At 45.2% G+C, this 12,500-nt stretch overlaps 1 protein-coding gene across 1 annotated transcript in view; it reads left to right on the top strand.

Annotated features, from left to right (window-relative positions):
* The window catches only part of syn3 (synapsin III), a 78,090-nt gene that overhangs the window by 59,682 nt on the left and 5,908 nt on the right, over positions 1–12,500 (top strand). Inside the window, exons 6-9 of the mRNA XM_056242710.1 lie at positions 4,410–4,472; positions 5,465–5,607; positions 5,737–5,811; positions 5,908–6,010. Of these exons, the coding sequence (XP_056098685.1) occupies positions 4,410–4,472; positions 5,465–5,607; positions 5,737–5,811; positions 5,908–6,010 (384 nt within the window). The remainder of the gene's footprint in view (positions 1–4,409; positions 4,473–5,464; positions 5,608–5,736; positions 5,812–5,907; positions 6,011–12,500) is intronic.

The raw sequence follows: 12,500 nt of genomic DNA, 5'->3' as shown, positions 1-12,500 counted from the left end.
ATCAGATAAACGACTCTTGAACCGATTCCACAGGTGATTCAGACTGACCTCAGATCATAAAGCATCAGATAAACGACTCTTGAACCGATTCCACAGGTGATTCAGACTGACCTCAGATCATAAAGCATCAGATAAACGACTCTTGAACCGATTCCACAGGTGATTCAGACTGACCTCAGATCATAAAGCATCAGATAAACGACTCTTGAACCGATTCCACAGGTGATTCAGACTGACCTCAGATCATAAAGCCTCAGATAAACGACTCCTGAACCGATTCTTCAGGTGATTCAGACTGACCTCAGATCATAAAGCATCAGATAAACGACTCTTGAACCGATTCCACAGGTGATTCAGACTGACCTCAGATCATAAAGCCTCAGATAAACGACTCTTGAACCGATTCCACAGGTGATTCAGACTGACCTCAGATCATAAAGCCTCAGATAAACGACTCTTGAACCGATTCCACAGGTGATTCAGACTGACCTCAGATCATAAAGCCTCAGATAAACGACTCTTGAACCGATTATTCAGGTGATTCAGACTGACCTCAGATCATAAAGCCTCAGATAAACGACTCTTGAACCGATTCCACAGGTGATTCAGACTGACCTCAGATCATAAAGCATCAGATAAACGACTCTTGAACCGATTCCACAGGTGATTCAGACTGACCTCAGATCATAAAGCATCAGATAAACGACTCTTGAACCGATTCCACAGGTGATTCAGACTGACCTCAGATCATAAAGCATCAGATAAACGACTCCTGAACCGATTCTACAGGTGATTCAGACTGACCTCAGATCATAAAGCATCAGATAAACGACTCCTGAACCGATTCTTCAGGTGATTCAGACTGACCTCAGATCATAAAGCATCAGATAAACGACTCCTGAACCGATTCCACAGGTGATTCAGACTGACCTCAGATCATAAAGCCTCAGATAAACGACTCCTGAACCGATTCTTCAGGTGATTCAGACTGACCTCAGATCATAAAGCATCAGATAAACGACTCCTGAACCGACTCCACAGGTGATTCAGACTGACCTCAGATCATAAAGCCTCAGATAAACGACTCTTGAACCGATTCTACAGGTGATTCAGACTGACCTCAGATCATAAAGCATCAGATGAACGACTCTTGAACCGATTCCACAGGTGATTCAGACTGACCTCAGATCATAAAGCATCAGATAAACGACTCTTGAACCGATTCCACAGGTGATTCAGACTGACCTCAGATCATAAAGCATCAGATAAACGACTCTTGAACCGATTCCACAGGTGATTCAGACTGACCTCAGATCATAAAGCATCAGATAAACGACTCTTGAACCGATTCCACAGGTGATTCAGACTGACCTCAGATCATAAAGCATCAGATAAACGACTCTTGAACCGATTCCACAGGTGATTCAGACTGACCTCAGATCATAAAGCCTCAGATAAACGACTCCTGAACCGATTCTTCAGGTGATTCAGACTGACCTCAGATCATAAAGCATCAGATAAACGACTCTTGAACCGATTCCACAGGTGATTCAGACTGACCTCAGATCATAAAGCCTCAGATAAACGACTCTTGAACCGATTCCACAGGTGATTCAGACTGACCTCAGATCATAAAGCCTCAAATAAACGACTCTTGAACCGATTCCACAGGTGATTCAGACTGACCTCAGATCATAAAGCATCAGATAAACGACTCTTGAACCGATTCCACAGGTGATTCAGACTGACCTCAGATCATAAAGCCTCAGATAAACGACTCTTGAACCGATTCGACAGGTGATTCAGACTGACCTCAGATCATAAAGCATCAGATAAACGACTCTTGAACCGATTCCACAGGTGATTCAGACTGACCTCAGATCATAAAGCATCAGATAAACGACTCCTGAACCGATTCTACAGGTGATTCAGACTGACCTCAGATCATAAAGCATCAGATAAACGACTCTTGAACCGATTCCACAGGTGATTCAGACTGACCTCAGATCATAAAGCATCAGATAAACGACTCTTGAACCGATTCCACAGGTGATTCAGACTGACCTCAGATCATAAAGCATCAGATAAACGACTCTTGAACCGATTCCACAGGTGATTCAGACTGACCTCAGATCATAAAGCATCAGATAAACGACTCTTGAACCGATTCCACAGGTGATTCAGACTGACCTCAGATCATAAAGCATCAGATAAACGACTCCTGAACCGATTCTTCATGTGATTCAGACTGACCTCAGATCATAAAGCCTCAGATAAACGACTCCTGAACCGATTCTACAGGTGATTCAGACTGACCTCAGATCATAAAGCATCAGATAAACGACTCCTGAACCGATACTTCAGGTGATTCAGACTGACCTCAGATCATAAAGCATCAGATAAACGACTCCTGAATCGATACTACAGGTGATTCAGACTGACCTCAGATCATAAAGCCTCAGATAAACGACGTTCAAGCCTCAGGTGATTCAGACTGACCTCAGATCATAAAGCATCAGATAAACGACTCCTGAACCGATTCTTCAGGTGATTCAGACTGACCTCAGATCATAAAGCATCAGATAAACGACTCTTGAACCGATTCGACAGGTGATTCAGACTGACCTCAGATCATAAAGCCTCAGATAAACGACTCTTGAACCGATTCTTCAGGTGATTCAGACTGACCTCAGATCATAAAGCATCAGATAAACGACTCCTGAACCGATTCTACAGGTGATTCAGACTGACCTCAGATCATAAAGCCTCAGATAAACGACTCTTGAACCGATTCTTCAGGTGATTCAGACTGACCTCAGATCATAAAGCATCAGATAAACGACTCCTGAACCGATTCTACAGGTGATTCAGACTGACCTCAGATCATAAAGCCTCAGATAAACGACTCCTGAACCGATTCTTCAGGTGATTCAGACTGACCTCAGATCATAAAGCATCAGATAAACGACTCCTGAACCAATTCTACAGGTGATTCAGACTGACCTCAGATCATAAAGCATCCGATAAACGACTCTTGAACCGATTCGACAGGTGATTCAGACTGACCTCAGATCATAAAGCCTCAGATAAACGACTCTTGAACCGATTCTTCAGGTGATTCAGACTGACCTCAGATCATAAAGCATCAGATAAACGACTCCTGAACCGATTCTACAGGTGATTCAGACTGACCTCAGATCATAAAGCATCAGATAAACGACTCTTGAACCGATTCTTCAGGTGATTCAGACTGACCTCAGATCATAAAGCATCAGATAAACGACTCCTGAACCGATTCTACAGGTGATTCAGACTGACCTCAGATCATAAAGCATCAGATAAACGACTCCTGAACCGATTCTTCAGGTGATTCAGACTGACCTCAGATCATAAAGCCTCAGATAAACGACTCTTGAACCGATTCTTCAGGTGATTCAGACTGACCTCAGATCATAAAGCATCAGATAAACGACTCCTGAACCGATTCTACAGGTGATTCAGACTGACCTCAGATCATAAAGCCTCAGATAAACGACTCCTGAACCGATTCTTCAGGTGATTCAGACTGACCTCAGATCATAAAGCATCAGATAAACGACTCCTGAACCGATTCTTCAGGTGATTCAGACTGACCTCAGATCATAAAGCCTCAGATAAACGACTCCTGAACCGATTCTTCAGGTGATTCAGACTGACCTCAGATCATAAAGCCTCAGATAAACGACTCTTGAACCGATTCTTCAGGTGATTCAGACTGACCTCAGATCATAAAGCATCAGATAAACGACTCCTGAACCGATTCTACAGGTGATTCAGACTGACCTCAGATCATAAAGCCTCAGATAAACGACTCCTGAACCGATTCTTCAGGTGATTCAGACTGACCTCAGATCATAAAGCATCAGATAAACGACTCCTGAACCGATTCTACAGGTGATTCAGACTGACCTCAGATCATAAAGCATCAGATAAACGACTCTTGAACCGATTCGACAGGTGATTCAGACTGACCTCAGATCATAAAGCATCAGATAAACGACTCCTGAACCGACTCCACAGGTGATTCAGACTGACCTCAGATCATAAAGCATCAGATAAACGACTCCTGAACCGATTCCACAGGTGATTCAGACTGACCTCAGATCATAAAGCATCAGATAAACGACTCCTGAACCGATTCCACAGGTGATTCAGACTGACCTCAGATCATGTGATCAGATCTGGTTGATCAGGTGTGTGTGTTTGCATGTTCCCTGCAGGAATCACTGGGCGTCTGTCTTTGATCAGAATTTGTTTTCCCAAACACCGCGGTCTCCTCACATCCCGTTCCCAGAACATTTCAGTCAGGATAAAACCAACATCACCCTAAAATACATCTGTGTGTGTGTGTGTGTCCTTCTCTCTTCCAGCTGCCCACAGCAACATTCCCAGTGGTGGTGAAGATGGGACACGCCTATGCCGGCATGGGAAAGGTATGATCCTGATGATGTCATCCCGTACTGCCCTCTGATTGGTCCATCTGTGAAGCTCTGTTTGTGTATGTGTATGTACAGTGTGTGTGTATGAGTGAGTGAGTGTGTGTGTGTGTGTGTGTGTATGTACAGTGTGTGTATGAGTAAGTGTCTGTGTTTATGTACAGTGTGTGTGTGTGTGTGTGTGTGTGTTTATGTACAGTGTGTGTGTGTGTGTGTGTGTGTGTTTGCATGTTTATGTACTGTGTGTGTGTGTGTGTTTATGTACTGTGTGTGTGTGTGTGTGTGTGTGTGTGTGTGTTTATGTACAGTGTGTGTGCATTAGTTTGTGTGTGTGTGTGTGTTTGTGTTTATGTACTGTGTGTGTGTGTTTATGTACTGTGGGTGTGTGTGTGTGTGTGTGTTTATGTACATTGTGTGTGTGAGTGGGTGGAGGTCAGTCGCTCTCATGATCTCAGATGTGTGTGTGTGTGTGTGTGTGTGTGTGTGTATGTGTGTGTACAGTGAGTGGGTGGAGGTCAGTCGCTCTCATGATCTCAGATGTGTGTGTGTGTGTGTGTGTGTGAGGTCTGGGTGGAGGGCATGATGGGGTTTTCCGCATCACAATGTTCTAGAAGAGTGAAATGAATTTGCTGACAATCATTGTGACTCATCACTAGAACAGTCACGGGGTCACAGGGGTCACGGGGTCACATTCATGTTCATGTTCATGTCTCGTCATTGTCAGTCATTTCCTGAAGCACAGGAAGTGCCTCCAGAAGTTTATCAGTGAGTTAGTTTAAAATAAACCAGCGGTTTTCTAGAAAACGATAGTAGAAAACTGTATTTTACTGTCATGTGAGGCTGAAGCCATTCTTTTGTGTGTGTGTGTGTGTGTGTGTGTGTGTGTGTGTGTGTGTGTGTGTGTGTGTGTGTGTGACTGTGTGTATAGTTTTAAATCACTGTACTAATATAGTATGAATGAGATAAAAAGAGCTTGTGTGTTTCTCCAGGTAAAGGTGGAGACGGCGAATGACTTCCAGGACATCACCAGTGTGGTTGCGATCGCTAAAACCTACGCCACGACCGAACCCTTCGTCGCCTCGAAGTACGACATCCGCATCCAGAAGATCGGCACAAACTACAAAGCCTACATGTGAGAACCTGCACTGGGGTTTATTTTAATCCAGCACAAATATCTGAACAATCAAGATACATTTACTGGAGATCAAAATGACTGAAAATATTAAGTCTTGTTTACTGAAAAAATGATGGTTTGTTTCAGGAGGACGTCCATCTCTGGAAACTGGAAGGCCAACACGGGTTCAGCCATGCTGGAGCAGATCGCCATGACTGACAGGTGTCACTCAAACACATCACACTGACCCCAGCAGGTGTGTGACGCTCAGATCATGATGTTCTGTGTGTGTGTGTGTGTGTGTGTGTGTGTGTGTAGGTATCGTGTGTGGGTGGACTCGTGCTCGGAGATGTTCGGTGGTCTGGACATCTGCGCTGTCAAAGCCGTCCACGGCAAAGATGGAAAGGACTATATCATAGAGGTTTGCTCTTCCCATGATTCTCAGAACATCTCTGTGGAGATCTGTCACTGCTCAGGCCTCGGGATGACCGAAAATTATTTAAAATAAGACAAAACAAGCAAAATATTGTTATAAAAATTTGAGTTGGAGGCTGAGATCAAACGCTCTTACTCTAAACCAGCTGTTAACTAGCGTTCAGACGCTTAAACCAGCAGTTAATTACAATTCAGACGCCTAAACCAGCAGTTAACTAGCGTTCAGACGCTTAAACCAGCAGTTAACTAGCGTTCAGACGCCTAAACCAGCAGTTAACTAGCGTTCAGACGCCTAAACCAGCAGTTAACTAGCGTTCAGACGCTTAAACCAGCAGTTAACTAGCGTTCAGACGCCTAAACCAGCAGTCTAGCGTTCAGACGCTCAAACCAGCAGTTAACTAGCGTTCAGACGCCTAAACCAGCAGTTAACTAGCGTTCAGACGCCTAAACCAGCAGTCTAGCGTTCAGACGCTTAAACCAGCAGTTAACTAGTGTTCAGACGCCTAAACCAGCAGTTTACTAGCGTTCAGACGCCTAAACCAGCAGTTAACTAGCGTTCAGACGCCTAAACCAGCGGTTAACTAGCGTTCAGACGCCTAAACCAGCAGTTAACTAGCGTTCAGACGCCTAAACCAGCGGTTAACTAGCGTTCAGACGCCTAAACCAGCAGTTAACTAGCGTTCAGACGCCTAAACCAGCAGTTTACTAGCGTTCAGACGCCTAAACCAGCAGTTAACTAGCGTTCAGACGCTTAAACCAGCAGTTAACTAGCGTTCAGACGCTGAAACCAGCAGTTAACTAGCGTTCAGACGCCTAAACCAGCAGTTAACTAGCGTTCAGACGCTTAAACCAGCAGTTAACTAGCGTTCAGACGCCTAAACCAGCAGTTAACTAGCGTTCAGACGCCTAAACCAGCAGTTAACTAGCGTTCAGACGCTTAAACCAGCAGTTAACTAGCGTTCAGACGCCTAAACCAGCAGTCTAGCGTTCAGACGCTCAAACCAGCAGTTAACTAGCGTTCAGACGCCTAAACCAGCAGTTAACTAGCGTTCAGACGCCTAAACCAGCAGTTAACTAGCGTTCAGACGCTTAAACCAGCAGTTAACTAGCGTTCAGACGCCTAAACCAGCAGTTAACTAGCGTTCAGACGCTTAAACCAGCAGTTAGCTAACGTTCAGACGCCTAAACCAGCAGTTAGCTAGCGTTCAGACGCTCAAAACCAGCAGTTAACTAGCGTTCAAACGCTCAAACCAGCAGTTAACTAGCGTTCAGATGCTCAAACCAGCAGTTAACTAGCGTTCAGACGCTCAAACCAGCAGTTAACTAGCGTTCAGACGCCTAAACCAGCGGTTAACTAGCGTTCAGACACCTAAACCAGCGGTTAACTAGCGTTCAGACACCTAAACCAGCGGTTAACTAGCGTTCAGACGCCTAAACCAGCGGTTAACTAGCGTTCAGACGCCTAAACCAGCGGTTAACTAGCGTTCAGACGCCTAAACCAGCGGTTAACTAGCGTTCAGACGCCTAAACCAGCAGTTAACTAGCGTTCAGACGCTTAAACCAGCAGTTAACTAGCGTTCAGACGCTTAAACCAGCAGTTAACTAGCGTTCAGACGCTTAAACCAGCAGTTAACTAGCGTTCAGACGCCTAAACCAGCAGTTAACTAGCGTTCAGACGCCTAAACCAGCAGTTAACTAGCGTTCAGACGCTTAAACCAGCAGTTAACTAGCGTTCAGACGCTTAAACCAGCAGTTAACTAGCGTTCAGATACCTTAACCAGCGGTTAACTAGCGTTCAGACGCTTAAACCAGCGGTTAACTAGCGTTCAGACGCCTAAACCAGCGGTTAACTAGCGTTCAGACGCCTAAACCAGCGGTTAACTAGCGTTCAGACGCCTAAACCAGCGGTTAACTAGCGTTCAGACGCCTAAACCAGCAGTTAACTAGCGTTCAGACGCTTAAACCAGCAGTTAACTAGCGTTCAGACGCTTAAACCAGCAGTTAACTAGCGTTCAGACGCTTAAACCAGCAGTTAACTAGCGTTCAGACGCCTAAACCAGCAGTTAACTAGCGTTCAGACGCCTAAACCAGCAGTTAACTAGCGTTCAGACGCTTAAACCAGCAGTTAACTAGCGTTCAGACGCCTAAACCAGCAGTTAACTAGCGTTCAGACGCTTAAACCAGCAGTTAACTAGCGTTCAGACGCCTAAACCAGCAGTTAACTAGCGTTCAGACCAGGGATGGAAATTAGCACCCGCCACCAGCCAAATGCGGGTGATTTTGTGTTGTGGCGGGTAAACTCGCTTCACCTACCGGCCACTGTGGCGGGTAAATAAAAATAGCATACTGTTTCACCCGGACGGCGGACACTTTTAGAGGAGGCACACCTTCAAACAAAAATGTGGCGTTACATCGCAGGCATAGAGGTCTGCAGAGAAAACATCATGGTGCGTTCACACCAGAGAGAATAGAGCGTCTGGCGTGAGTGATTTCATTGTTAAGTCAATGCAAAGACGCGTTACGCGCGTAAAAAATTCCTGCGGCGCGAATGAGGTGTAGAGCGCGCCGTGGTAGATGCGAATACGCCTCATTCGCGCGGCAAGTTCGAGCGTCTGACGCGTTCCGCGCGCATGATTTTATTGAGTGCTTTTGTGCATTCACGCGTTTGACGCGAATTCGCGTCTGCCGCCCGAGTTGAAAAATCTGAACTTTGGCGTCAATTCGCGCCGCGTTAACCAATCAGGAGCCTAGCTGCTGTCACGTGGTGAAGTATCTGGATGCTTCAATAAATTATTTTGTACTAAATGCCTGATGTGGTTCTAATGCACAACAAAGCAAATATTTTATCACATAAAACTTGATTTCAATATATGAGACATATTCATTTTGTATTGAATGCTATTTATTCCATTTCATATCTAGATTATATTAAATATTATTCTAATGTAAAGGCAACCAACATACTATAGCTCATAAATCCGTGTCTGGAGAGTGTTGTGTGAGAGAAAAAAAAAATCACTGGACAGGTTATTTACTTTTGGAGGCTGGCTCAAATTATCATCAAAACAAAAATAAATGACAGATTAGGTGGATGAGGCCGAGGGTGAGAGAAAGAGAAAATGTCAGTATTTCATTGAGACTTGAGATTAAATAAACTGCTTAAGTATTCTTGTAGTATTAATTTTCACATGCAGTTACACATTGTCGGTTAAAAACAAGAAAGTGGCTGGTAAAAACATTGAGTGGCTGGTAGATTTTGAAATCCACCAGCCACAGTGGCCGGTGGACAAAAAAGTTAATTTCCATCCCTGGTTCAGACGCCTAAACCAGCGGTTAACTAGCGTTCAGACGCCTAAACCAGCGGTTAACTAACGTTCAGACGCCTAAACCAGCAGTTAACTAGCGTTCAGACGCTTAAACCAGCAGTTAACTAGCGTTCAGACGCCTAAACCAGCAGTTAACTAGCGTTCAGACGCTTAAACCAGCAGTTAACTAGCGTTCAGACGCCTAAACCAACAGTTAACTAGCGTTCAGACGCTTAAACCAGCAGTTAACTAGCGTTCAGACGCCTAAACCAGCGGTTAACTAGCGTTCAGACGCCTAAACCAGCGGTTAACTAGCGTTCAGACGCCTAAACCAGCGGTTAACTAGCGTTCAGACGCCTAAACCAGCAGTTAACTAGCGTTCAGACGCTTAAACCAGCAGTTAACTAGCGTTCAGACGCCTAAACCAGCAGTTAACTAGCGTTCAGACGCTTAAACCAGCAGTTAACTAGCGTTCAGACGCTTAAACCAGCAGTTAACTAGCGTTCAGACGCTTAAACCAGCAGTTAACTAGCGTTCAGACGCCTAAACCAGCAGTTAACTAGCGTTCAGACGCTTAAACCAGCAGTTAACTAGCGTTCAGACGCCTAAACCAGCAGTTAACTAGCGTTCAGACGCTTAAACCAGCAGTTAACTAGCGTTCAGACGCCTAAACCAGCAGTTAACTAGCGTTCAGACGCCTAAACCAGCAGTTAACTAGCGTTCAGACGCTTAAACCAGCAGTTAACTAGCGTTCAGACGCTTAAACCAGCAGTTAACTAGCGTTCAGACGCTTAAACCAGCAGTTAACTAGCGTTCAGACGCTTAAACCAGCAGTTAACTAGCGTTCAGACGCTTAAACCAGCAGTTAACTAGCGTTCAGACGCTTAAACCAGCAGTTAACTAGCGTTCAGACGCCTAAACCAGCGGTTAACTAGCGTTCAGACGCCTAAACCAGCGGTTAACTAGCGTTCAGACGCCTAAACCAGCGGTTAACTAGCGTTCAGACGCCTAAACCAGCAGTTAACTAGCGTTCAGACGCTTAAACCAGCAGTTAACTAGCGTTCAGACGCCTAAACCAGCAGTTAACTAGCGTTCAGACGCTTAAACCAGCAGTTAACTAGCGTTCAGACGCCTAAACCAACAGTTAACTAGCGTTCAGACGCTTAAACCAGCAGTTAACTAGCGTTCAGACGCCTAAACCAGCAGTTAACTAGCGTTCAGACGCCTAAACCAGCGGTTAACTAGCGTTCAGACGCCTAAACCAGCGGTTAACTAACGTTCAGACGCTTAAACCAGCAGTTAACTAGCGTTCAGACGCTTAAACCAGCAGTTAACTAGCGTTCAGACGCTTAAACCAGCAGTTAACTAGCGTTCAGACGCTTAAACCAGCAGTTAACTAGCGTTCAGACGCTTAAACCAGCAGTTAACTAGCGTTCAGACGCCTAAACCAGCAGTTAACTAGCGTTCAGACGCTTAAACCAGCAGTTAACTAGCGTTCAGACGCCTAAACCAGCAGTTAACTAGCGTTCAGACGCCTAAACCAGCAGTTAACTAGCGTTCAGACGCTTAAACCAGCAGTTAACTAGCGTTCAGACGCTTAAACCAGCAGTTAACTAGCGTTCAGACGCTTAAACCAGCAGTTAACTAGCGTTCAGACGCTTAAACCAGCAGTTAACTAGCGTTCAGACGCTTAAACCAGCAGTTAACTAGCGTTCAGACGCTTAAACCAGCAGTTAACTAGCGTTCAGACGCTTAAACCAGCAGTTAACTAGAGTTCAGACGCCTAAACCAGCAGTTAACTAGCGTTCAGACGCTTAAACCAGCAGTTAACTAGCGTTCAGACGCTTAAACCAGCAGTTAACTAGCGTTCAGACGCTTAAACCAGCAGTTAACTAGCGTTCAGACGCTTAAACCAGCGGTTAACTAGCGTTCAGACGCTTAAACCAGCAGTTAACTAGCGTTCAGACGCTTAAACCAGCAGTAGCGTTCAGACGCTTAAACCAGCAGTTAACTAGCGTTCAGACGCCTAAACCAGCAGTTAACTAGCGTTCAGACGCCTAAACCAGCAGTTAACTAGCGTTCAGACGCTTAAACCAGCAGTTAACTAGCGTTCAGACGCTTAAACCAGCAGTTAACTAGCGTTCAGACGCTTAAACCAGCAGTTAACTAGCGTTCAGACGCTTAAACCAGCAGTTAACTAGCGTTCAGACGCTTAAACCAGCAGTTAACTAGCGTTCAGACGCTTAAACCAGCAGTTAACTAGCGTTCAGACGCCTAAACCAGCAGTTAACTAGCGTTCAGACGCCTAAACCAGCGGTTAACTAGCGTTCAGACGCCTAAACCAGCGGTTAACTAGCGTTCAGACGCCTAAACCAGCAGTTAACTAGCGTTCAGACGCTTAAACCAGCAGTTAACTAGCGTTCAGACGCCTAAACCAGCAGTTAACTAGCGTTCAGACGCTTAAACCAGCAGTTAACTAGCGTTCAGACGCCTAAACCAACAGTTAACTAGCGTTCAGACGCTTAAACCAGCAGTTAACTAGCGTTCAGACGCCTAAACCAGCAGTTAACTAGCGTTCAGACGCCTAAACCAGCGGTTAACTAGCGTTCAGACGCCTAAACCAGCGGTTAACTAACGTTCAGACGCTTAAACCAGCAGTTAACTAGCGTTCAGACGCTTAAACCAGCAGTTAACTAGCGTTCAGACGCTTAAACCAGCAGTTAACTAGCGTTCAGACGCTTAAACCAGCAGTTAACTAGCGTTCAGACGCTTAAACCAGCAGTTAACTAGCGTTCAGACGCCTAAACCAGCAGTTAACTAGCGTTCAGACGCTTAAACCAGCAGTTAACTAGCGTTCAGACGCCTAAACCAGCAGTTAACTAGCGTTCAGACGCCTAAACCAGCAGTTAACTAGCGTTCAGACGCTTAAACCAGCAGTTAACTAGCGTTCAGACGCCTAAACCAGCAGTTAACTAGCGTTCAGACGCTTAAACCAGCAGTTAACTAGCGTTCAGACGCCTAAACCAGCAGTTAACTAGCGTTCAGACGCCTAAACCAGCAGTTAACTAGCGTTCAGACGCTTAAACCAGCAGTTAACTAGCGTTCAGACGCTTAAACCAGCAGTTAACTAGCGTTCAGACGCTTAAACCAGCAGTTAACTAGCGTTCAGAC

This window comes from Rhinichthys klamathensis, unplaced genomic scaffold (genome assembly GCF_029890125.1).
Source record: "Rhinichthys klamathensis goyatoka isolate OS25496 unplaced genomic scaffold, OSU_Roscu_1.1 h1tg000747l_1, whole genome shotgun sequence".
Taxonomy (NCBI): domain Eukaryota; kingdom Metazoa; phylum Chordata; class Actinopteri; order Cypriniformes; family Leuciscidae; genus Rhinichthys; species Rhinichthys klamathensis.
Note: the sequence above shows the minus strand (reverse complement) of the source record. Positions and strands in the feature narration are given on the sequence as shown.